Genomic DNA, 22,554 nt, shown 5'->3' with positions numbered 1-22,554 from the left:
TGCAGGGAGACCAGGCCTGGGTCAGGAGGGGCAGCTCAGGGTGGGCCATCATGCACCCGGCACAAGGGGTATGCAGGTGGGTGGGCTTTGCCAGGCCCCGTGCTCAGTGCTTTCCATCAGCCTGCTCACTGAGTCCTCCTAGAAACCGCAGGAGGCCAATGGGCGCAAAGGCGGGGCCCAGGTAGGTGAGCACGTGACCATGGGCACACACTAGCGAGGGTGTGCCTGGGTTCTGAGCCAGGCATTCTGGCTCCAGAACCTGGCTCTTGACCCCCAGGCTATGTGGTATCAATGGAAAAGTATGGAAACTAGCTGACTGCCAGTATCTCCCAGGCTCCAGGTTGTGGGGACAGGTGTGTGCTGAAGCTTGTGGTGTGCGGCCTTGTGCTGCCCCATCCACACGCTGGGGACAGGAGAGTGAATCCCTGGGGTCACCAGATGGTCAGTGCTCCCTCTCAGCAATAGTATAGGCTGCTCTACTGCCATAAGAATGCAGTGACCTTGTCGGGTGGACAGAGAGCCTTCAAGACCCAAGTTGGGTTTGGTTCCACCATCATACCCCATGACATTAGAAAATCATGAGATTATACTGTTTTTTTCCTTCTACAGGAAAAATTAATACAAAGTGAGAATAATAACACCACTAGCTCACAGGGTAGTTGTGAGTCCATGGAGAAGCGAGAGGGCTCAGCCCAGCGGGTAGGGAAGCGCCCCATCTCCTCAGGTTGGGTATGTGCCTGGCAGTAGGCTGAAGGGGCAGAGTGGTACCCCCCAGTGGTGGTGGACCTGCTGACGGCATTTCCAGAGCTGGACTGGTAAGGGGCACACCCTCAGCAGGTGGCTGTGGCAGTCGGCCAGGTCCACATGCATGGACCCCCTCAGTGTTGTGACGTGTGCTCAGGAGCACCTGCTGGCCTGGGTGAGCTGACTCTAGCAGGAAACCCAGCAGGCAGCCATGAGCCTGGATTTGCTCATTGCTGCAGTGAATAAGCACAGGGGCTTGGTTTTTATTGAGATATAATTCACATGCCATAAAATTCACTCCTGTAGAGGGTATCATTCTGTGCCTTTAGTGTATTCACCGAGTTATATTCACCCAGCTCTATGTCCACCCCAAATAGGGTTGGTCTTGCTTAGGATGTGAAAGCTTTATTGGATCAGCTAATAAGAACAGTCTTGTCAGGAGTTACCCAAGATAAAACCTTTTCTGACCTGTGAATTTGTTTTAGAATTTTATGCATTTTATTAAAATTAAGTATCAAAACTTTAAAAAAATCATTAGTGCTTAGAAATGCATGCTTCAGTGGTCAGTGTAAGTATTAAACTACACTCAAGCAAAATCAGTGGCTGCTTCCCTACTGCTGTGCTGAGGTCCCCTGCATTTCTGCCCTCTTGCAGGTTGTGGGTTGGCTACCAGTACGTCATCACTGGCCGGAACCACTCCTTAGAAGGTCGCTGGGAGGTAGCATTCAAAGGTAAGCCTTTTTGGTTTTTCAAAAGAGTTGTTGAGTTTGAAATTGGCGTATACCATCCTGACTAGGGGCGTATTGCTTGGGTCTCTCCTCCTCCCCGACCCCCTTTTACTGGTGGTACCTGGCATGTAGGGGACATGGAGAGAAGTGGGCCGCAGATCAAGAGGAGGGCTGTGATGACAGGCAGGTGCCCTGTGATCAAGCCTCTCTTCCAGGCTCCATGCAGGGCTGGGTCCTTTTCTGGAACCCGTGGTGACTTCTTACTTAGCCAGATTTCTAGATCATCCATCCTCCTTTTAGAGTTAAGGACTTTAATTGGGGCATTAAAATGAGCATAGAATCATCCAGCAAGAGGACATAACCCTAGTAGACATCTATGCACCCAGCATAGGAGCACCTAAATACAGAGGGTGCCAATAAAGTGTATACACATTTTAAGAAAGGAAAACTGTATTAAAATTGTAATAATAATATATACCGATAATGAAAGATGAATACAATCATGTTTTTTTGACTTATGCAATTACAAGAGGTGCTCAAAGTGGTTGCCATCAGTGTCCAAACACTTCTGATTACGGCGAACTACTGCTTGAGCAATGCTGACCAAAGTGTCCACTTGTATACACTGTATACATTAGCTCACCCCCCCCCCTTGTATAAAACAAATATTGACAGACATGAACACAAAGATCAACAGTAACACAATCATAGTAGGGGACTTTAACACCCCACTGACACCAATGGACAGATCTGCCAGACAGAAAATCAACATGGAAACAGCGGCCTTAAGTGACACACTATACCAGATGGATTTAATTGATATTTTTAGAGCATTTCACCCCAAAGCAGCAGAATATGAGGTAGGACAATTAAATTAAGTTCACGAACTCATTCTAGAAAAAGTGCTATATATCTCATTGCTGAATATCACTATGGTCACCTTTGAAGAACTCCCCTTTGGAAGCTATGCACTAATGCCAGTGCCTAGGTCACCCTTCAAAGCAATTTTGGAACTCTTTTTTCTGGAATGGCCATCAGAACTATTGTCATATTACCCTTGATGTCCTGAATGTCATCAAAATGTCTTCCTTTCAATATTTCCTTTATCTTCGGGTAAAGAAAGAACTCATTGGGGACCAGATCAGGTGAGTAGGGAGGATGTTCCAAAACAGTTATTTGTTTGCTGGCCAAAAACTCCCCTCACAGACAGTGCTATGTGAGCTGGCACATTGTTGTGATGCAAGAGCCATGAATTGTTGGTGAAAAGTTCAGGTCGTCTAACTTTTCATGCAGCCTTTTCAGCACTTCCAAATAGTAAACTTGGTTAACTGTTTGTCCAGTTGGTACAAATTCATAATGAATAATCCCTCTTATATCAAACAAGTTTAGCAACATCATTACAACATGTTCACAAACTTAATTGTCAGACCTCGTATGCATTCTTTTCAAGTGTACGTGGTACATTTTCCAAGATAGACCCCATGTTAGGCCACAAAACAAGTCTCAGTAAATTTAAGAAGATTGAACTCATATCAAGCATCTACTCTGACCACAGTGGTATGAAAGTAGAAATCAGTTACAAGAAAAAAACTGAAAAATACAGAGTCTAAATAACATGCTACTAAATCATAAGTGGGTCAACAAAGAGATGAAGGAAAAAACTCAAAAGATACCTTAAGACAAATGAAAATGAAAACACAATGACCCAAAAGCTGTGGAACACAGCAAAAGCAGTCCTAAGAGGGAAATTCATAGTAATGCAGGCCTACCTAAAGAAACAAGCAAAATCTCAAGTCAACAATCTATCTTTACACATAAGGGAACTGGAAAAATAACAGCAAAATAAGCCCAAAATGAGTACAAGGAAGGAAATAATAAGTATCTGAGCAGAAATAAATGAAATAGAGACGAAAAACCAATATAAAAGATCAGTGAAACCGAGAGCTGGGTTTTGTTCAAAAAATGAAAAAAAATTGACAAATCTTTAATCAGACTCATCAAGGAAAAAGAGAGAACCCAAATAAATAAAATGAGAAATGAAAGAGGAAAAGTGACAACCGACCACAGAAATGCAAAAAAATTTTAAGAAAATAAAATGAGCAACTATACATCAACAAATTAGACAATCTGGAAGAAATGGATAAATTCCTAGAAGCATATAGTCTTCCAAGGTTAAATCAAGAAGAAATAAAATCTGAACAGATCGGTTACTACCAACGAAATTGAATCTGTAATCAACAAGCTCCTGGACTAGATGGTTTCAATGGTGAATTTTCCCAAACATTCAAAAAAGAATTAACTCCTATTCTCCTCAAACTATTCCAAAAAATCCAGGAGGAGGGAAGTCTCCCAAACTCATTTATGAAGCTACCATTACGCTGATTTCAAAACCAGACAAAGACATTAGAAAAAAAGAAAACTATAGGCTAATACCCCTAAAGAACATGCAAAAGGATGCAAAAATCCTCAACAAAATATTAGCAAGCTGAATTCAGCAATACATTAAAAAGATTGTACACCACAATCAAGTGGGATTCATTTCTAGTATGCAAAGTTGGTTCAATATCCGCAAATCAATTAACGTGATAACACCACATAAACAAAAGGAAAAATAAGAATCGTATGGTCATATCAGTAGATGCAGAAAAAGCATTTGACAAAATCCAGCGTCCATTTCTGATAACTCTCAGCAAAGTGGGAATACAGGGAACATATCTCAACACAATAAAGGCCATATATGACAAATTCACAGCTAACATCATACTCAGACAAGGATGTCCACTTTCACCATTTTTATTCAGCATAGTACTGGAAGTCTTAGCAACAGCAGTCAGATAAGAAATAAAAAAGGCATCCAAATTGGAAAGCAGAAAGTAAAATTGTTATTATTTGCAGATGACATGATACTATAAAGAGAGAACCCCAAAGCTTCCACCAAAAAACTGTTAGAACTAATAAGTGAATTTATTAAAATAGAAGGATAAAATATTAATATTCAGAAATCGGTTGCATTTTTATACACCAATAATGTACTATCACAAAGAGAAATTAAGAAAATTCCATTTATAATTGCGTCAAAAAATACTTAGGAATAAATTTAAGCAAGGAAGTAAAAGACCTGTACTCAGAAAATTATGAGACATTGAAGAGAGAAATTAAAGGAGCTACAAATAAATGTAAACATGTACCATGCTCATGGATAGGAAGAATTAATGTAGTTAAGATGTCCATACTACACAAAGCAATCTATAGATTCAGCGCAGTCCCTATCAAAATACCAATGACGTTTTGCACAGAACTAGAACAAATAATTCTAAAATTTATGTGGGACTATGAAAGACCCGGAATAGTCACTGCTACCTGATATTAAATTATACAAGTTTATAGTAATCGAAACAGTATGGTAGTGACATAAAAACAGACACATATATCAATGGAACAGAATAGAAAGCCCAGAAATAAATTCTTGCCTATGTGCTCACTTAATCTATGACAAAGGAAGCAAGAATTTACATTGGGGTAAAGACAATCTATTTAATAAATGGTGCTAGGAAAATTGGAGATACATGCAAAAAATGAAACTGGATCACCTTCTTATGCCATATACAAGACTAAACTCAAAATGGATTAAAGACTTAAATGTAAGACCCAAAACCCACAAAACTCTTGGGGAAAATATAGGAAGTAAACTCAGATATTATCCTTAGTAATATTTTTACTGATATATCCCCTTGGGCAAGAGAAACAAAAGAAAAAATAAACAAGTGGGACTACATCAAACTAAAAAGTCTTCACAGCAAAGGAAATCATCAACAAAACAAAAAGACAGCCTACTGAATGGGAGAAGATATTTGCTAATGATATATCTGATAAGGGGTTAATAATCCAAAATTTATAAAAAACTCATACAACTCAACACCATAAAAAAGCAATTTAAAAATTGGTAGAGTATATGAACAGACATTTCTTCAAAAGGACAAACAGATGGCCAATAGACATGTGAAAAGATGCTCTACGTCACTAATCATCAGAGAAATGCAAATAAAAATCACAATGAGATACCACCTGTCAGAATGGCCATCATCAATAAATCAACAAACAAGGTCAGCAAGTATGTGGAGAAAAGGGAACCCTTGTGAACTGTTGGGATTGCAAATTGCTGCTGCCACCATTGAAAACAGTATGTAGGTTCCTCAAAAATATTAAAATTAGGGCTGGCCCGGTGGCTCAGGCGGTTATTAGAGCTCCATGCTCCTAACTCCGAAGGCTGCCGGTTCGATTCCCACATGGGCCAGTCGGCTCTCAACCACAAGGTTGCCTGTTCAACTCCTCGAGTCCCACAAGGGAGAATGCTTAGGAGACTATGTTAGATTCCTGGGGCTTAGAAGAGAGGCTTAGAGGTTCATGGCCCTCCCCCCACTCCACTGCCCCCTACCCTGGGCTGTGAGGGAGCAGATTTTTGGTCGCCTGATCCCCAGCTTGGAAGGCAGGAGCTGAGTGGATGAGAGCGTCTTCCTGGAGCTGGGAGTGGGCCCCAGGGAGCCACGACTTTCCAGGAGTTCACAGTCAGCTGATGCTCCTGGGGGACGTGGGGCCCACATGCTGCCTGGATTCCTGGCAGGTGCAGTGGGCGGGGCGCCTTTTCAAGTCCTCCCTTTATCAGTCGATACACTGTTATGAGTGATAACCTTCCCCTTCCCTCCTCTATTTTGTTCATTTTATCTGTATGAACTCATACATATTCATCACCGTGTTATGACCCATTACTTCACTCTTCATGTTGTTGTTCCGCTTTTAAACATCCCTGGCTAAGCATAGTTCTTCTCTCAGCCCAGTGTGGCTTTTTCATGTGCTCAGCCCTCTGGCTTCACAGGAGCGGGGACCCCGTAGGCTGAGTGCCCAGACCCACGTTCCGAGGAGCTAGGTGAGATCGTGAGTGAGTGAATGTCGTAACCACAGTACAGCTAACACTTGGTCCAGACTAGGGGGCTTGGGTCCCCGTGAAGACTGCATGTGATTGGGATCTTGACATGTTCTAATGTCCAGCCTTCCCTTTTGTGTCTCCCACAGGCTCCTCAGAGGTGTTTCTGCCCCCAGACCCCATCTTCGCGTCGGCCATGTCCGAAAGTGACAGTGTGTTCTGCGCCCAGCTCCAGTGCTTCCACTTCCCCACCCTCCGCCACCACGACCTGCACAGCTGGCATGCCGAGAACTGCTACGAAAAGTCTTCGTTTCTGTGTAAAAGAAGTAAGCCACCTGCGAGTGATCCCTAGTGAGCTGTACGGAACGGTGCTTCTCATGAGAACGTGGCTTTCTGATTTCTGGACCTTGGTGTCAACCTTGAGTGGACTTAGCTGTTTTATAGCAGGGCAGGTGCACTGTGCCTGGCTCACACCTTACTCTGAAGGCGCACAGATGCTTGGAGTGTGGGGGGTGAAGGCAAGAGCCTGGGCTGGGACCCAAGGCTGACATGAACCTGCCTGGCCTGCTGCTTAGCTCTGTGACCTGGGCTGCGATTGCCAGCTCCGGCCCTCCTTTCTCTTTTCCAGGGTAGAAACAACACTTCCTGTCCTCCCCGGTAATTCCTGCCCTCTCCATCTCCGTGTTGTTAGGAGACTAAATAAGAATGGTAACGGAAGGAATTGCCAAATATCAGGGTGCCTAGGAGCCCCTGACTGCCTGGTCACCCCCACCCCGCTCTCTGCAGCCTTGCACCACTCCCCCTGCTCATTCTGTGGGGTTACAGGTCTTTCCCTGTCCCTCTGCCAGCTCTCATTCCACATGGCGGTCTCTTCAGCTTTGGGGCCTCAGTGTGGTTGTGCTGGCCGAGGGCAGGGCTCCCTCGCCTCACCAATCCCCTCTGCCGTGGGTGGAGGGTGGAATCTGCCCAGGCGCAGCCAGTGAGGCAGGGGCGGGTGTTCAAGTGCCATGTGCTCAGAGATCGTCCTGTCGTCTTTCTGTTACTGATTGCTAATTTGATTCCGTTGTGGTCAGAGTAACTTCTGTGTGATTACAGTTATGTTAAATTTGTTGAGGTACGTTTTATGTCTCCAGAATTCTATCTCGGTGAATGTTTGATGCTTCACAAAAATGTGTTTTCTTAAAAAAAAGTTTTCCACTGTTGGGTCAGGGAGAGAGCAAGTATGTGTGTGAGAATTAGATCCTCTTGGTTGATTGTGATATTCAAATACTCTGTATCGTTGCCGATGTTCTGTGTAGGAGTTCTATAGACTGTGGGAAGGGAGGTGTTCAAGTCCACAAATAGAATTGTGGAGTTGTCTACTTCTCCTTTAGTTCTCTCGGTTATTTCACAAGCTGTCCTTTGACATGTTCCCGTCATTCTTTGAGCATTTCCAGATTCATCTTATAGTCTCTGGAATTAGCCTTTTCTCCAAGGAGCCTTAGAGCACCTGTGCACTAGTTACGCTCATTGCTTTTATGTCAGTTCAGTGGACAGAGCTAAGGTGTGTGTGTGCCTGCGCGTGTGTATACAGATATCAGGTATAGATTTTAAATATTGATTTAGTTTCTTTAATGTTTATAGGTATTGTCAAGTTTTCTAGTTATTTTTGAGTGAGTGTTGCTAAGTCATTTATCTAGACCATTGCCCATGCAATCTAAATTTTCTAATTCATTGTTACAAAATTCTGTTAGCATTCTCTTATAATTTCTTGAAGCATTTGTATGCCTATCATTATGACCTTCTTTTGACTTCTAATATTATTTATATTTCCTTCCTTCCTTCTTGCTCAGTCTTGCTTAGGGGTTTGCCTCTGTGGTTCATCTTTATGAAGAACCAGCTTTGGGTGACAATTGATTCTCAATGCTCCATATCTATTTTCTGTGCCATTAATTTCTGCTGCCAACTTCTGTCCTTTTACCAAATGATAATTAGGTTTCCTCTTTTCTCTTTCTGACTTCTAGAGTTAGATTCTTAACTTTTTAATTTTTCTAATATGAGGCATTTAAGGTGCAGTTTTCCATATCATTCATTCATTCATACATAAAGTGCCAAATCTTAAGTGTAAATTTGATTAATTCGTACACATGTGTAACCACTTCCCAGATCAAGATACGGAATGTTTCCAGCGTTCCAGAAGCAGCCTCTGGGCCCTACCTTGTCAGCACATTTACCCCCTTCCAGGAAGCCATTCTGTCATAGGTTAATCATGGATTCTATACTGTATTTACTAATGGTCTCTAATTTAATGTTGTGTCTTAAGTGCACTGTGGTCAGATAATACGATATTTATGTTCTTTTTTACTTTGTTAGAGTTTGTTCTGTGGCCTTGAATAGGTTCATTTTTGTTACTGTTCCATGTGTGCTTGAACTCTTGGCTATAGGATTCTTTATATATCTATTAACTCAGGCTTGTTGATGGTATTGCTCAAATCTTTTTGGCGACATGATATATCAGTTGTTGAAAGAGGTGTGTTATAATTTCTCACTGTGGATGTTGATTCATCCATTCTTTCGTGACATTCTCTTATTTTAGCTTTGTCTGTCTTAAGGTCATATTATTGGGGGGTGAGCCCGTATCATTGTTACATCTTCCGGTAAATTGAACCTTTTTATCATTATGTAATGGTGCTTTTCATCAGTAGTAGTTTCTGTTTACATAAAGTCAACTCTTCCAGCGGCAGCTGTAAAATGGCGTTAAGAGAACATGCTTAATCATCAGATAGCCAGTGTTAATCCAGGTTTGGCCTTGAACAAGTTACTTGAGCTCTGTGCTTGGGTTTCACATTGTGTGTGTCTCAGTAGTGGACTGAGTGGACTGTCTCCCAAGCAGAACAAGCAGCTTCTTGGGAAACTCATTCAAGACATAGTCTGATTTTAAAATGATGACTACGCATGGCATCTGCATCTTAGAATTGAAGAACTCTCCTAATTAGACTGGTTAGGTAACTTAAAAGCAAACACTTCTCCACAGGCTTTCCCATGGAGTGTGGCACTCTCCGAAGTCCTAGCTGTCCCAGCTCATGGCTCAGTGTGCCCTGGCCAGATGTACTTTGTCCTCACAGGGTGCTGTAGTGACTTCTTTTGGATAGTGGCTCACAGGAGGGTTCTCAGGTTGATCTTGAGGACTCATCTGTTGTCATGTTCCTAGGGAAAGTCAGGGCTGATTTTGCTGGTAATAACACACGTGTGTGCTTTTGTGTGCCTGTGGCAGGTCAAACATGTGTAGACATCAAGGACAATGTGGTGGATGAAGGGTTCTACTTCACCCCCAAAGGAGACGACCCATGCCTGAGCTGCACCTGCCATGGAGGAGAGCCGGAGATGTGCGTGGCTGCCCTCTGCGAGCGGCCCCAGGGCTGCCAGCAGTACCGCAAGGATCCCAAGGAGTGCTGCAAGTTCATGTGCCTGGACCCAGGTGAGACTGATGGTGGGTCATGAGTCAGCCTCCTGTCAGGGCTGGAGGCTACATGGCCCATTGCTTCCTCGGTGCTGGGGACTTGGAAGAGCTCATGGCACGTGGCATAGCAGCAGTGGCAGTGTGTGCTCCCACAGCTGTCTCGTAGGCTTTGATGTCTCTTAGGCTACTCTAGTGAGCATGTGTGTCACACAACCTGGCCTGCTCTAACTGCCACCTTGCACGGTGGCTCATTTTATCTCTCAGGTAACAGGTGTCACTCACTGATGAACTTGAGTGTGGCTGTATGTTCACAAATCAGCTGGAACTGATGGTTTAGACCTTTCTCCTTTTAAGACTCAGAGCAAGATTTCCAACTTATGTCCCCATTTGAGCTCTTCCTGTTTTCTGAGTATGGTGATGTAGAGGGTAATAACAATTTTCATTGTTTACAGTCATCAGTTTTTACCGTTAGAACCTTTAAGGAAAAGATTAAATGTTACGCCGAGTTTCAGGATAAAACTCCCCACTAGGTGGCAGTTTGCAGGTAGACATTGTGCAGGCTTGTGTTCTCTGGGTGACCTTCCTTCCAGTTCCAATAAAAACAGCAGGGGGGCTTCTGCTCTGAAGGAGCCACGGCGCGCATTGGACTCCATGCAATATGCTGGCTCGTTCTGCACACTCGTGCAATTGGCATCTCTGTGTGAATTCATGATCTCAGAAGAAATGTAAATCAAAAGCATGAATCTGTTTCTTTCTTGTCTGCAACAGTATGAGAGAGTGACATGGGCAGGGACTTGTGGAAGCCCCTGGGTCCAAGAAAAGCGCTTGGGTGGGGCGTGGTGGACGTCTCCATCCCCTGGAGACCCCATGGAAGAGGGGTTGGTTTGCTTAGTGCTAATGGGAAGGAAGTCAGAGCTGATGTGTGAGGGCCACGACAACAAGAGCTGTCCCTCAGTGGAGAGTTATCAGTGACCCTGCACACCAGGAGGGCTGCTGGCAAGAGGGCAGAGCAGTGTCCGGCTGCCTAAGGCTCAGCAGAAGCAGGTACTCTGATACATGTCCCATCAAAGGTATACAGTCGGCTGTGGAGAGTGCAGAGGCCACGTCTGACCAGAGGTGTACACGGAGGACCAGTCTGTGGGTACGTGTGGCCTTGGAGCCAACCCAGGCCAAGGACTTGTCAGCAAAACAGTGTGCTCAGGGCATCAAGGCAGAACAAATGCTGCCTGCAAGCCCCTCTCCTGTGCAGCCAGAGCAGCTTAGCCAGGGCCTCGCCTTGCCCCTTGCTGTGCCTTGCTTCTGCAGGCTCCTGATGGCCTCCCAGGCGAGTGCCTTCTCCTGGGATGTGCCCACACTGCCCCAAGGATGGCAGTACTGCCACCAAAACTGAGATTGTGTCCCCTTTAACAAGGCAAGGGTGTCTGCTGAAAGACAGGGTTGTCAGGGTTGTCAGCATGTCAAGGGCAGTGCCAGAAAATGAAAAAACATCCAGACCAGAGGGAAGAAATGACACCATCCCTCTTTGCAGACAGCATAATTGTCTGCATAGAAAATACCAGAGGATCTACAGGAAACTAGTAAGTGTGTCTTAGCAAGGTCTCCAGATACAAGGTCAATATACAAAAATCCAGTATATTTACATATGCTACCTGTGAACAGTTGGAAATTGACATTTTAAGAGTACCGTTTATGGTAGCACCAGAAAGCATGAAATATTTAGGTATTAAATCTTACAAAATATGTGCATTATCTGTATGCTACAAATGATAAAGCACTGATGAATGAAATCAAAGGTGTAAATAAAAGGAGAAATCTACCATGTTCTTGGATCAGTGTAGTCTCAACCAAAATTCCAGCATACTTTCTTGTAGACATTGACAACCTGATTCTAAAATTTATGTGGAAAGGCAAAGGAATTAGAATAGCCAAAAAAGGGGTGGCTGGATGGCTCAGTTGGTTAGAGCACGAGCTCTGAACAACAGGGTTGTCGGTTCAATTCCCACGTGGGCCAGTGAGCTGCGCCCTCCACAACTACTGTGTTTCCCCAAACATAAGACCTAGCCAGACAATCAGCTCTAATGCGTCTTTTGAAGCAAAAATTAAGACCCGATCTTATTTTACTATACTTACTTTACTTATTTTACTATAGTATTTTACTATAATAATATAGTAAAATAAGACCAGGTCTTATATAATATATCATATTGTATCATATCATATCATATTGGGTCTTATATTAATTTTTGCTCCAAAAGGCGCTTTAAAGCTGACTGTCCGGCTAGGTCTTATTTTCAGGGAAACAGGGTAGATTGAAGACAACAAGCTGTCTCTGACTGCCAGAGGGGAGGCCAGATGGCTCAGTTGGTTAGAGCGCGAGCTCTTAACACGGTTGGCGGTTCAATTCCCACACGGGGTTGTGAGCTGCACCTCCTGCAACTAAGATTGAAGGACAACGACTTGGAGCTGATGAACCTTGGAGAAACACACTTATCCCCAATATTCCCCAATAAAAAAATAGCCAAAATGGTTTTTAAAAAGAACAAAATTGGAGGGTTCATGGTACCTGATTTAAAATTACTATACAGTCATTAGAGTTAAAACAGTGTGCTACTTGCAAAAGAATGGACACATAAATCAGTGACACAGACTAGAGAGTCTAGAAATAGTACCACACTTACATGGTCAACTCTATCTGACAAAAGTACAAAGGTGATTCAGTGGAAGAAAGATAGTCTTGCAATACATGTTGCTACAATTGGACATCCATATGCAAAAAGAATAAAGTATGAACCTTACACTACACCTCCTGCTATATATATATAAATTAACTCAAACTGGTCATAGACCTAACTAAAACCTTATAAATTATAAAACTAATCTATAAAATTATAAAACTTCTAGGAGATAACATGCTCTGAAAACAATTCAAGAGCTTTAAAAGAAAAATGAATACAGAAGGAAAATCTCTGCGACCTTGGGCAGCATTTTTAGATCTGACATCAAAAGAATGACCCACAAAAGAAAAATTGATAAATTAAGACTTCATTAAAATTGAAAACTTCTACTCTTTGAAAGACAATTAAGGAAATGATAAGCCAATCTAAGAAAAAATACTTGCAAAACACAAATCACACAAAGGTCTTGTGTTCAGAGTATGTAAGAACTCTAAAAACTCAATAATAAGAAAATAAAGTATCCTATTAAAAATGGGCAAAAGATTTAAATTGATACCTCACCAAAGAAAATACAAGATGGCAGCCAAGCACCTGAAAGGATGTTCAGCAGTGGTCATTAGAGAAACAAATTGAATCCACATGGGGTACCACACAGGCTAAAACAACACAGCTGACAACTCCATGTGCCGACTGAGACGGGGGCGACTGCTCTCTCCTCCCGTTGCATGGGTGCCCTGGGGCAGCAAGGCTTGGAGAGATGAGGTGCCCAGCTGTGTAGCAGCCAATAGCAGAATACATGTTGGGATCCAGGACACCAGCCTCTGATTCCTGCTGGGCTTCTGCCCCACCTGCTGTCTCCGACAGCAATTAGGAGCCGTTTCCATGTGACCAAGTTCAGTGACATGGTGGGTGGAGCTCTTCACACCCAGGGTCAGGAGGACCAGGGATGACCCGGCGTCAGACCAGAGGTCAGGTCAGGTGGACGTCCGGCACCTTCATTTCTAACAGCATCTATTCCAGCAGGCTGTGTCCTCTGTCTGGGGTCCAGGGCTAGCTAGATACCAGCAGCCCAGAAGACAGCCCTGTCTGGTACAGTCCAGAGCTGAAGGGACCAGCCATGTTAAGGATCCCCAGAGAGCCCTGGGCTGGCCTCTGGCTCCTGGGGCGCCACTCTGTTTGTGTCTGACTGTTGGTGGCTTGGTTCTAGGACTACTGTGGAGGGATGGTCAGGGCTATTGATCATGTCCTTGGGTTTCTTTTAGAACTAGTTAAGAGTTATTGCAAAGGGCTGCTACTTTAGATGCCAACCTGGCATGTCTGAGCTGGGCACCAATTAACAGACATATCGGCAGCCCCCTCGGCTGACGGATTTCCTCCTATGGACAGGGATGAACTATTCCCATGAAATTGGAAGAGGATCAGCTAATTGGTGAGAGGATGTATCCTTTCCACATGTTTGCTTCTCAATTGTCAGCAATACATGCAGCTTTGAGGGGAGTTTTCTGGCCCAGTGGGTGGAAAGAAAGTGAGCTCTGGCCATCTGCATTGCCACAGAGCACGCTGGGCCAGTAGGCATGGCAGGAGCGCCCTGGGAGCCTGGCTTTTCACATATGGAAACCATGTTGACTGTGAAGTGTCTGGGGCTGGTAGTTTGGGAACTGCCCATGTGGCTGTCGCAGAGGTAGGAATTGCCAGCCCTTGGCCCTCCCGCCTATGCAAAGTCCTCCTGCTTCCAAGGGCTACAGGCCCCTCCTCCCCCTGATGCCCCCTGCCTCTACCCTCAGTATGGGGAGCAAGGTATTCCCAGCACGACTGCCTGGTTTTGTGACTTGGTGCAAGTGGTCCATCTCATCTACGTTTGAGCCCCTGGAAATGGCTGTCACATCGTCGGCACTCGGCCAATACAAGTTCCCTTTCTTCACAGCTCGTCCACGAGCATTATCCCTCAGCAGCCCTGTAGTGAGCCCCTGAGAAGCCCCAGTGTGTGTCAGAGCGGGGTATCGACATTCTGGGCCAGACACTGTCCTAGGGGCGGGCTTGTGCACAGACGGATATTTAACAGCATCCCTAGCCTCTGTCCACCAGAGGACAGCACTTCCATAGCAGCACTACCATCCCACAAAAGTGCCCCCAGACATTGCCAGGTGTCCCGTGGGCAGTGCAGACTCAGCCTGGATGAGAACTTCTAGCGGTCACGGTGCCTGATTCTGTGCTGTGTGGTTGGAGTGGAGGGGCCTATGACAGAGCGCCCTCCAGCTCCGGCCCCGGTGATCTTCGGCAGAAGGGTAGCTTTGGCCGGGACTTAGGAGGTGAAGCCAGCGCGCCCGCGGAGCTGCTCCCTGGGCCCTGGGCCCTGGGCCCCCACTGCCTGTGCCCCGAGATACTGGGTGCGGGCCAGGCTCCAGCCCTTGCCGAAGCTGCTGGGGAGCAGCAGGGCCTGCACCACGGAGCTGGCCAACAGCAGGAGTGCGGGTTCAGCCCGCCTAGCCTCATTTGAGTGGAGACGGGCCCAGGGTAGAGATGAGCAGGGTGCGCAGGTCTCCTGCATGTCAGGGTCATTCCCGTATGAGGACTTGCTCCTGTGTGTCCCTTCTCCCCGTCTCAAGATACGAGTGCCAAAGTCGAGCCCTTGGCAATGCTAGGCACATGGTATGATACCCCCTGGGCTCCCCATCAAGAGACAGTTGGCAGAAGTGGGGTGTGGGGAAGTCAAGAATTAGGACAGCCGCTGACAGGCAAGGAGAGGACGGGGACTGTAAATGGACTCTGAGGCCCCAGCAGAGGCCACATCCTCCTCCTCCTCCCCTGATTACCTGTGGGGCTCCAGGTGACCCCGGCCTCCACCGGTGAGCACTGCTGGGTGCCCAGGAGGGTTTTGGGAGTGCCCTGAAGGAGCCTAGGTCTGAACCGGGGCCAGTCACATGGCTCTGCTGAGCCTCAGTTCCCTCTGTAGAGGGACATTCCTCCTCCCTGGAAGGGTTGTGGTGAGAAATCGGGGTGGCGCCAGAGGCACAATCCTGTTGGACATCTTTTGTCAAGCTCCTGCTGTGGCTTCCAGGTGTAGGGATGGGTGGGAGGACGGCAGCATAGGGACCTCCAGAGAAGACTGACGGAGACAGTGTTCTGGGCGAGCAGAACGGGCAGCGCCATGGCGGCTCACCCCCACACTCACCAGCAGAGGTGTGGCCAGGCTGTGGCATCGGTAGGGTGCTTCTGGGGCCTGGTGCTCCTCCGTGCCATGCAGTGAAGGTCAGCGTGTCCCCTGTGTGCCCACGCCTGCTTTCAGACGGGAGGGTGTTTTCTCTGCCAGGATTTAAAGATTGAGGAGATAGGCTCATTCACAGCTATGGTGAGTCCCATTTGTAAGAGCAGGCCCTGACCTGAGCGCCCTTCCTCCGCTGCTGCTGCGCACTGCAGCCACTCCTGGTGCATCCGTGAAGCATGTAAAGGCAAGTGCAGAATGGATCCTGCTGTCATTTCTCAGCTTTGTCACGCCTCCCAGTCCAGGCCTCTGTCGTTTCCTCCCCTCGGGACTGCAGGCACCTGCTCACTGTCTTCTCCGACACTCCCATGCTCCTGCAGCCCATCTTCTGTGTGGTGCTTCCCGAGCCAGACCCCTCAGGAGCTGTCACGGCCCCCTCCAAACCCCCCAGTGGCTTCCTGTCACAGGAGAATAAAACACAGACACCCAGCCCCGACCAAGCCGTGCACTGGTCCCCTCCCCTCCGTTCCTCCCTGTGTTCTCCTTGGGAAGGCCTGCCCTGCCACCGCCTCACAAAACATACGAGCTCTTCGCCTTTGATCCTTTTACCCTGCTCCGTTGTGTTGGTGCACTTCACGTAATTGAGAATCATGTATGACGTTACTCTCACATGCGTGGAAGCCCAGTGAGGACAGAGATGTTGACACGTTCTCAGTTTGTCTCCTGAACACTCAGAAATGCCTTGTTGAGAAGGAGGGTGCGTGGCCTCTGCAGGGGTCACTGCACCTCCCTGGGCCTACAGTGTGGCTCTCGCTTGCTCTCAGGAATGCCAGTCCTGGAAGAAGACAGCTTCCTTGCTCATTGGCAGTTCTGGGCCCTTTCACACAGCAGGCGTCTGACACCCTCAGCTCTTGAAGGAAGGTGCCAAGTCACCCAGCACAGATGATCCAGGGGGAGGCCAGGTGGCCTCTGACCAGGAAGATGGGGCCCCCATGATGTCCGAAGCAGGTGGAGGGTGCATCGCCCATATGATATTAAAAGATTTTTCCTGGCCCTTGCTCTGCTTCTCTCCTGTGGTGTTATCACAGCATTCTTGACTCTGAGCTATTTTATTTCTGTCGTCTATCCTCAGATGGAGTTGGGAAGCGGGTTGCCTTGTCCACGTAGTTGTACGGTGGTCGAAGGCCACGGCCTTCTCCTAGCACCAGCGTCTAGGTCAAGGCCTCCTTTTCTGAGGGTGGCGGGTTTCCTTCCTTCTCCACGAACAGATGGGAACAGCCTGTTCGACTCCATGGCCAGTGGGATGCGTCTGATCGTTAGTTGCATCTCCTCCTTCCTCATCTTGTCCCTGCTGCTTTTCATGGTCCACCGGCTGCGGCAAAGGCGCCGGGAGCGCATCGAGTCCCTGATTGGAGCAAACCGTGAGTGCTCCAGGCCCTGCCTATGATGGCCGCAGTGCAGGCTGGCCCCTGGGTGTGCCCCCAGCGGCAGTGGGGGCACGGGAAGCAGGAAGGGGAGAACATGGAGGGTGTGTGCCCAGGCATGTGCCCAGCATGGCTCCTGAGCGCCCCTGCCCCGCCCACCCACCTGCTCCTGGGCTGAGCACACAGCTGGGGCACTGGAGGAGCTTTCCAAGGGACCTGAAATCAGACCACGGGCATGTGGAGGGAGGGTACACCTGCAGTGCCAGCTGACCCTGGGCCTCCTGCCAGGAAAAGGAGCAGCATATGCCCGTGGCCCCTAGGCAGCCTTGAGAGTATGGCTCATCCTCCTCAGCCCAATTTGCCTGCAGCGGTCCATGCCCCCGGTAGAGCTTCTGAAATCACCAGTCTCAGTGAGCAAGTCAGGACTCCCCCATCCCATGGGGGGCTGGGCAGGACAGGTGCAAGCAGATGGGGGAGGATTCAGAATCGAGATAGGAAGAACGCTGAGGGGCTGCGCTGGCTTTGGGTAGTGGCCTCGGTGCCTCCCAGGAAGCCCGGGTCAGGTCTGAAGGCCTCCCGTCACTGTGGGCCAGCATGGTTCTTCCCAAGACCCTCCTCAGTTTTCACTGAGCTGCAGGGTGGGCAGAACTCCAAGACACTAGTGAGTTAGACACCCAGAAACACGTTAGAGCTGGAGGGATGTGGCGAGAGCTGGCAGCAGAAGTAGCAGGCTGTCGTGGTTGTACGTGGGTGAGGGGCAGGATGGACTAACGGAGGGGGCCTGAGTGCGTTCCAGGTCTCTTCTGTGGGCAGCTGATGTGGCTGACAGCTGAGCAGCTGGGCACAGCTGAGAGTTGGAATGTCCGGCGCCCTGGGCCGGGCGGGGGGCGGTGCTCAGGAGCTGAGCGCGGTGTCTGCGGGTAACACGGCGCTGTTGCTAGTTTCTCACTCTGATTGCCCAGTGCACCACTTCAACCTCGGCCGGCGGATCCCCGGCTTTGACTACGGCCCGGACGGCTTTGGCACGGGCCTCACGCCGCTGCATCTTTCTGACGATGGAGAAGGCGGGACTTTCCATTTCCATGACCCTCCGCCCCCCTACACTGCGTACAAGTACCCAGACATCGACCAGCCTGATGACCCGCCGCCACCCTATGAGGCCTCCATCAACCCCGACAGCGTGTTCTACGACCCTGCAGGTGCTTCCCCCACAGGGAGAGGGAGCAGCCTGTCCCCAACCACCCTGCCTGTGGGGCCAGAGGCCCAGGGGGCCCCCCAGTGCACAGGGCTGTGAACCCCATGTCTTCCCAGCCTTCTGTTCTCTCTGGGTTTCCCTTTAATATGCAACTGCCACCTGTAGGTGGGCAGACTTTTCAGGGTTGCACCTGCAAGTGACTGCTGGCAGTGGTTAGCCAAGCTCTGTGGAAAGCTGGGGAAACTGCGCTGACAGTTGGGACAGGGCTGGCCCATTGCATGTGTGGTGAGCTGAAAAGACGCCATCGTGACATTCCCTCGTGTCCTAAGGTAGCTTTGTGACATGGGTTCTGTGATGCTGGGCTGATTTCTTGAGTCAGTTCCTCCCAGGGCTGTGCAGCAAAGGATTTGCAGGTGCCTCACCCGTTGCGTGGCTTGTCCCTTTCCCTGGTGTGCAGTGTAGGTGTCTGCTCCTTTCCACTCTGCATTGCCTGTAACATACACACACACACACACCACTGCCATACGTCGCAGGCAGTGCCCCTCCCTGAGACGGCTGGCTCCTTACATGCCCACACAGTGCAGCAGGATGGCGTGATGACGCTTGGTCCTGTCTGTTCATTTGTTCATCTCGTACCAGTCTTGTGTGGTCTGTGTGGGCAGGAGAGATTTAGATTTGACCCTGGCCCTCGGGACAGATTGTCACTATCTGCTGTCAAGGGGGCCAGGGTAGAATGAACTTCCTGCCAGGGTTACTGCTGGGGGGCTGTGGGGCCTGATGCCTCCATAAACCAGGCTGCAGAGAAGCAAATCGTCCCGGGGAGGAAGGCAGGACTGCTGGGACCGTGGGAAATAGGCCAGAGGAGGGAGACATACTGGGCCACATGCCCTGAGCTGAAAGGAGGAGCCTGTGGTGATAAGGAGCAGGTACACGGAAGGACGGGGCTGCCACAGAGCCTCTGTCAGACCAGAACTCTGCAGACCCCTGCGCATTTGGCAGGGCTACCTGCTCTGGCCCCATCAACTGTGCTCTCATGTTCTCATCCCCGTAGCTTAGCTGCAGCCCCTAGTCTGGGGCTGTGAACACTGTTCCACGTGCCCCCACAGCCCAATAACTGCCTGACACCATGAGAGCCCTGGTTTGACCCCCACTGAGTCTGAGAGTTCCCCCCCTTCCCTTTGTTCTGCTGACTGTCAGAGCATGTCTCCCCCACAACAACACACCAGGGCTTGTTCATGGCTGTCCCCCTGCCCCTTGCGCCACAGCAGCCCGCCACCATGGTGAGGGTAAGTGGTGAGCACGGCAGAGACCCAGCAGTAGTGGGAACATTCAGGCGCGAAGTGTCCCCGGGTTCTGTCCCCATGCCAGGCCTACTGCCCTACTGACTCCCCTATCTCCTCCTGCAGACGATGATGCCTTTGAGCCAGCAGAGACTGGCCCGCCAACCCCCGGGGATGGTGACAGTGAAGGGGTATCGCCCCGGTGCCTGGAGCAGCCTCTGCCCACCACGGGGGCCTCCCTGGCAGACCTGGAAGACTCAGCCGACAGCAGTAGCGCCCTGCTCGTGCCCCCTGACCCCATTCAGAGCGGGAGCACCGCAGCCACAGAGGCGCTGCCAGGGGATGGCTGCCACAGCCGCAGTTCCCTCAATACCGTGGTGTAGAGGATGCCCAGCCCATGGCCCTGAGGGGCAGGGAGCACCTGTTTGTTGTCAAGAAAACTTTGATCCCCATGGAGACTTGAAGGGCTCCTGCTTGAGCTTGGACCCAGCTGCACTGCCGCACACCCCACGAAGGTGTGCACATGCGTGTAGAGACTGCACCAACCTCCTGAGGGAGCGAGCAACTGCACCGAGTCTCTTGAGGGCTTCAAAAACATGCAGAGCTCTGGGTCACTGTCTTTTTCTTTTTAAATGGCAGAAGAATAACAAAGATTGTTCAAACCACACATTTTAGAAGTAGGGAACAATGCAGGCACTGGAGGCCTGGGTGGGGACCAAATCATCCCTGACCTTGGTGGGCTTGCTCGCTGCAGCACGCCGTCCAGAGGAGTCTGCCGCCAGCGACCGCGCTCCGGCTGCCACGGCACACCTCACTGCCCACTGTTCAGGGCACTTCCAGGTGCCGGGTACTTGTGGACTGTTAGGATTGTCTGGGCAATGGGTCTGGAGGTTGCAACAGTGCTTACTCTGGGGGTCGTGCCCCACAGGGCCAGCTGTGAACATCGAGGGTGACCCTGCCCCAGGCTGGGAGCAGGCCTGGGGCTCTGGTGCCCAAGGCCCTGAGAAGGGGAGCTTGGAAGGAGGTTGAACTCTTCACTGTCTTTCCAGCTGGGCTCTGCGAAGCCCAGTTCTGTGCCAGGAGGCCCTGGCCCCACCCTGTCGGATTTCTCCCCAGCATTGCTGTGCATGGCTCTCCCAGGAGGCAGCTCTGGAGTGGGTTTGAGGTCCTTAGCCATGCATGGCTGTTCTGGACCCTCCGCTGGGACTTGAGGGCTAAGCTGGCTCCTATTTGTTACCCTCTGGAGCCCCCCTCCTGTTGAATTTGCCCCCAGACCTGGCCTGCCCACACCCCCACCTTGTTTGTGCCATAAAGGGTTGTTTCTTTGGGGGGAGGGGTGGCTGAAATTAACATCCTAGGCTGTGTCCATCTCCTAGAAGTCCACTTCTTGCACGCCACCGCCACCACTAGCACCGAGTGCCCAGTGGCTGCATGCCACCTTCTTGTCCTCGGCTGCACAGGATGCTGGGTTCCCTGCCCGAGGGCCTTTTGACAGGGGGCCTGTTGCCTGCTCCTGGGCAGTGGTCTTATCTCCTGACATGGGGCTTTTAGCATTTCTGAGGTTTGGAGATTGCGGGTTCTGTGCGATTTTAAGCACATCCATATGTTTTCTACGTTGAATGTCTGGATCTTTGTGTGTGTGTGTGTCTGTGTGTGTGTACATATGTGTCCAAGTGTTTGCAGGTGGTGGCAGTACCTGGGAACTCGTGCCTCGCTTTCCTGTGCTGGCTGTGGCCTCTTGGGTGGCACTGAGGCATGTCTGGGTCTGCGCCTCTGCCCCTTATCTGAGAGTATGGAGCCCTGCTCCTGGTCCCCCTTGCAGCCTTTCCAGACGAGCATACAGCAGGGGGAGGGCTGACGTGAAGGTGGGCCCCCCCGTGCTGCTTTGTGGTGACAGACCTTGGTGGCACAGTCCAGTTCTGGGCGTGTTCTCACACTCTGTTTAGAAACATGTATCATTCTTCCTGTACGGAATGAGATTCCTGAGTTGCTGCACAGAGCTGGCTGGAGGTGTGAGTTTTGTCACTGAACTGCCTGTCCCTGGCTCAGCCCGCAGGAGGCCCCCTTTGCCAAAGGGCTGATAACTTCTTTGAGAATGGTGTCCTGGGCACATGTGCCCCACGCTGACTGCTAAAGACAATGCAGGAAGCGTGTGATGCCTCCAGCATGTGCTGGGCGCAGAGCAGCTGAGTTCCAGAGCAGCAGTCACAGGCCTTGTTCCGAAGGGGAAGGAACCTGAGTGGGCCTGCTCTGGAATGACCGCCTCAACAGCCCCACAAGGTCTGGCCCCCATAGCTCAGGGTCCCTCCCAACCCCAGTGTGTCTGGCCTGGGCCTCAGAACTGTATGTACAGAGCAGAGTGCCTGGCATGAGACGGGGTCTGAAGGGCAGGCTGCAGGAGGCACCGAGGAGAGGGTGACCTGAGGCGGGCAGACCATGGAGACTACAGAGGGGCCTGCTTCTGGACTGGCCGGTTCTGTCCAAGGGCGCAGCCCACTGGCATACTGAGGCTGGGCAGAAGGCTGCTTGCTGCCCACTGTGTCTCTAGGAGTTGGTGCCTCGGGAGCTGAGCTCTGCTGGAGGGCGGTTGTGATAGGAGCGAGGGGAAAGCTGGGTCTGCCCAGCTGACCTCAGCCTCCCATCCAGTCGCCACCTTCTGTAAAATCTGATTGTGCTCCTGTGAGAGGCATGCCCCCTGCCCCACGTACACTGAGCCCCTGGAGGGATAGGCCAAGCTCTTGGGCGGGGCCTCCTCCCCAGGAGCTGACCTTCCTGGTGGAGGTGGGAGTTGAATCTGTACATTGTCTCAATGCCTGTTTTTTTATGTTTTCCTTTCACTAAGGGTTTTTAGTTTGGGTTTATTTTTGGTTGGGTTGGCACTAATCCTTAAGATGCTGTGAGAACCATTTCATCCAAATGCCAAATAAATTTGTGTTCTGGACGAGA

At 49.5% G+C, this 22,554-nt stretch overlaps 1 protein-coding gene across 2 annotated transcripts in view; it reads left to right on the top strand.

Moving 5' to 3' along the window:
* The window catches only part of DGCR2 (DiGeorge syndrome critical region gene 2), a 74,069-nt gene extending 51,515 nt beyond the window's left edge, over positions 1–22,554 (top strand). For both annotated transcript variants that reach the window (XM_081036578.1, XM_081036577.1), the window contains 6 exons: positions 1,399–1,475; positions 6,543–6,719; positions 9,647–9,850; positions 16,978–17,130; positions 18,096–18,332; positions 19,735–22,554. In XM_081036578.1, the coding sequence (XP_080892704.1) occupies positions 1,399–1,475; positions 6,543–6,719; positions 9,647–9,850; positions 16,978–17,130; positions 18,096–18,332; positions 19,735–19,991 (1,105 nt within the window). In that variant the 3' untranslated portion in view covers positions 19,992–22,554. The remainder of the gene's footprint in view (positions 1–1,398; positions 1,476–6,542; positions 6,720–9,646; positions 9,851–16,977; positions 17,131–18,095; positions 18,333–19,734) is intronic.

The sequence above is a fragment of the Rhinolophus hipposideros genome (assembly GCF_964194185.1).
Source record: "Rhinolophus hipposideros genome assembly, chromosome: 24".
NCBI lineage: Eukaryota > Metazoa > Chordata > Mammalia > Chiroptera > Rhinolophidae > Rhinolophus > Rhinolophus hipposideros.
The sequence above is the reverse complement of the archived record's forward strand: the minus strand, read 5'-3'. Positions and strand labels throughout refer to the sequence as shown.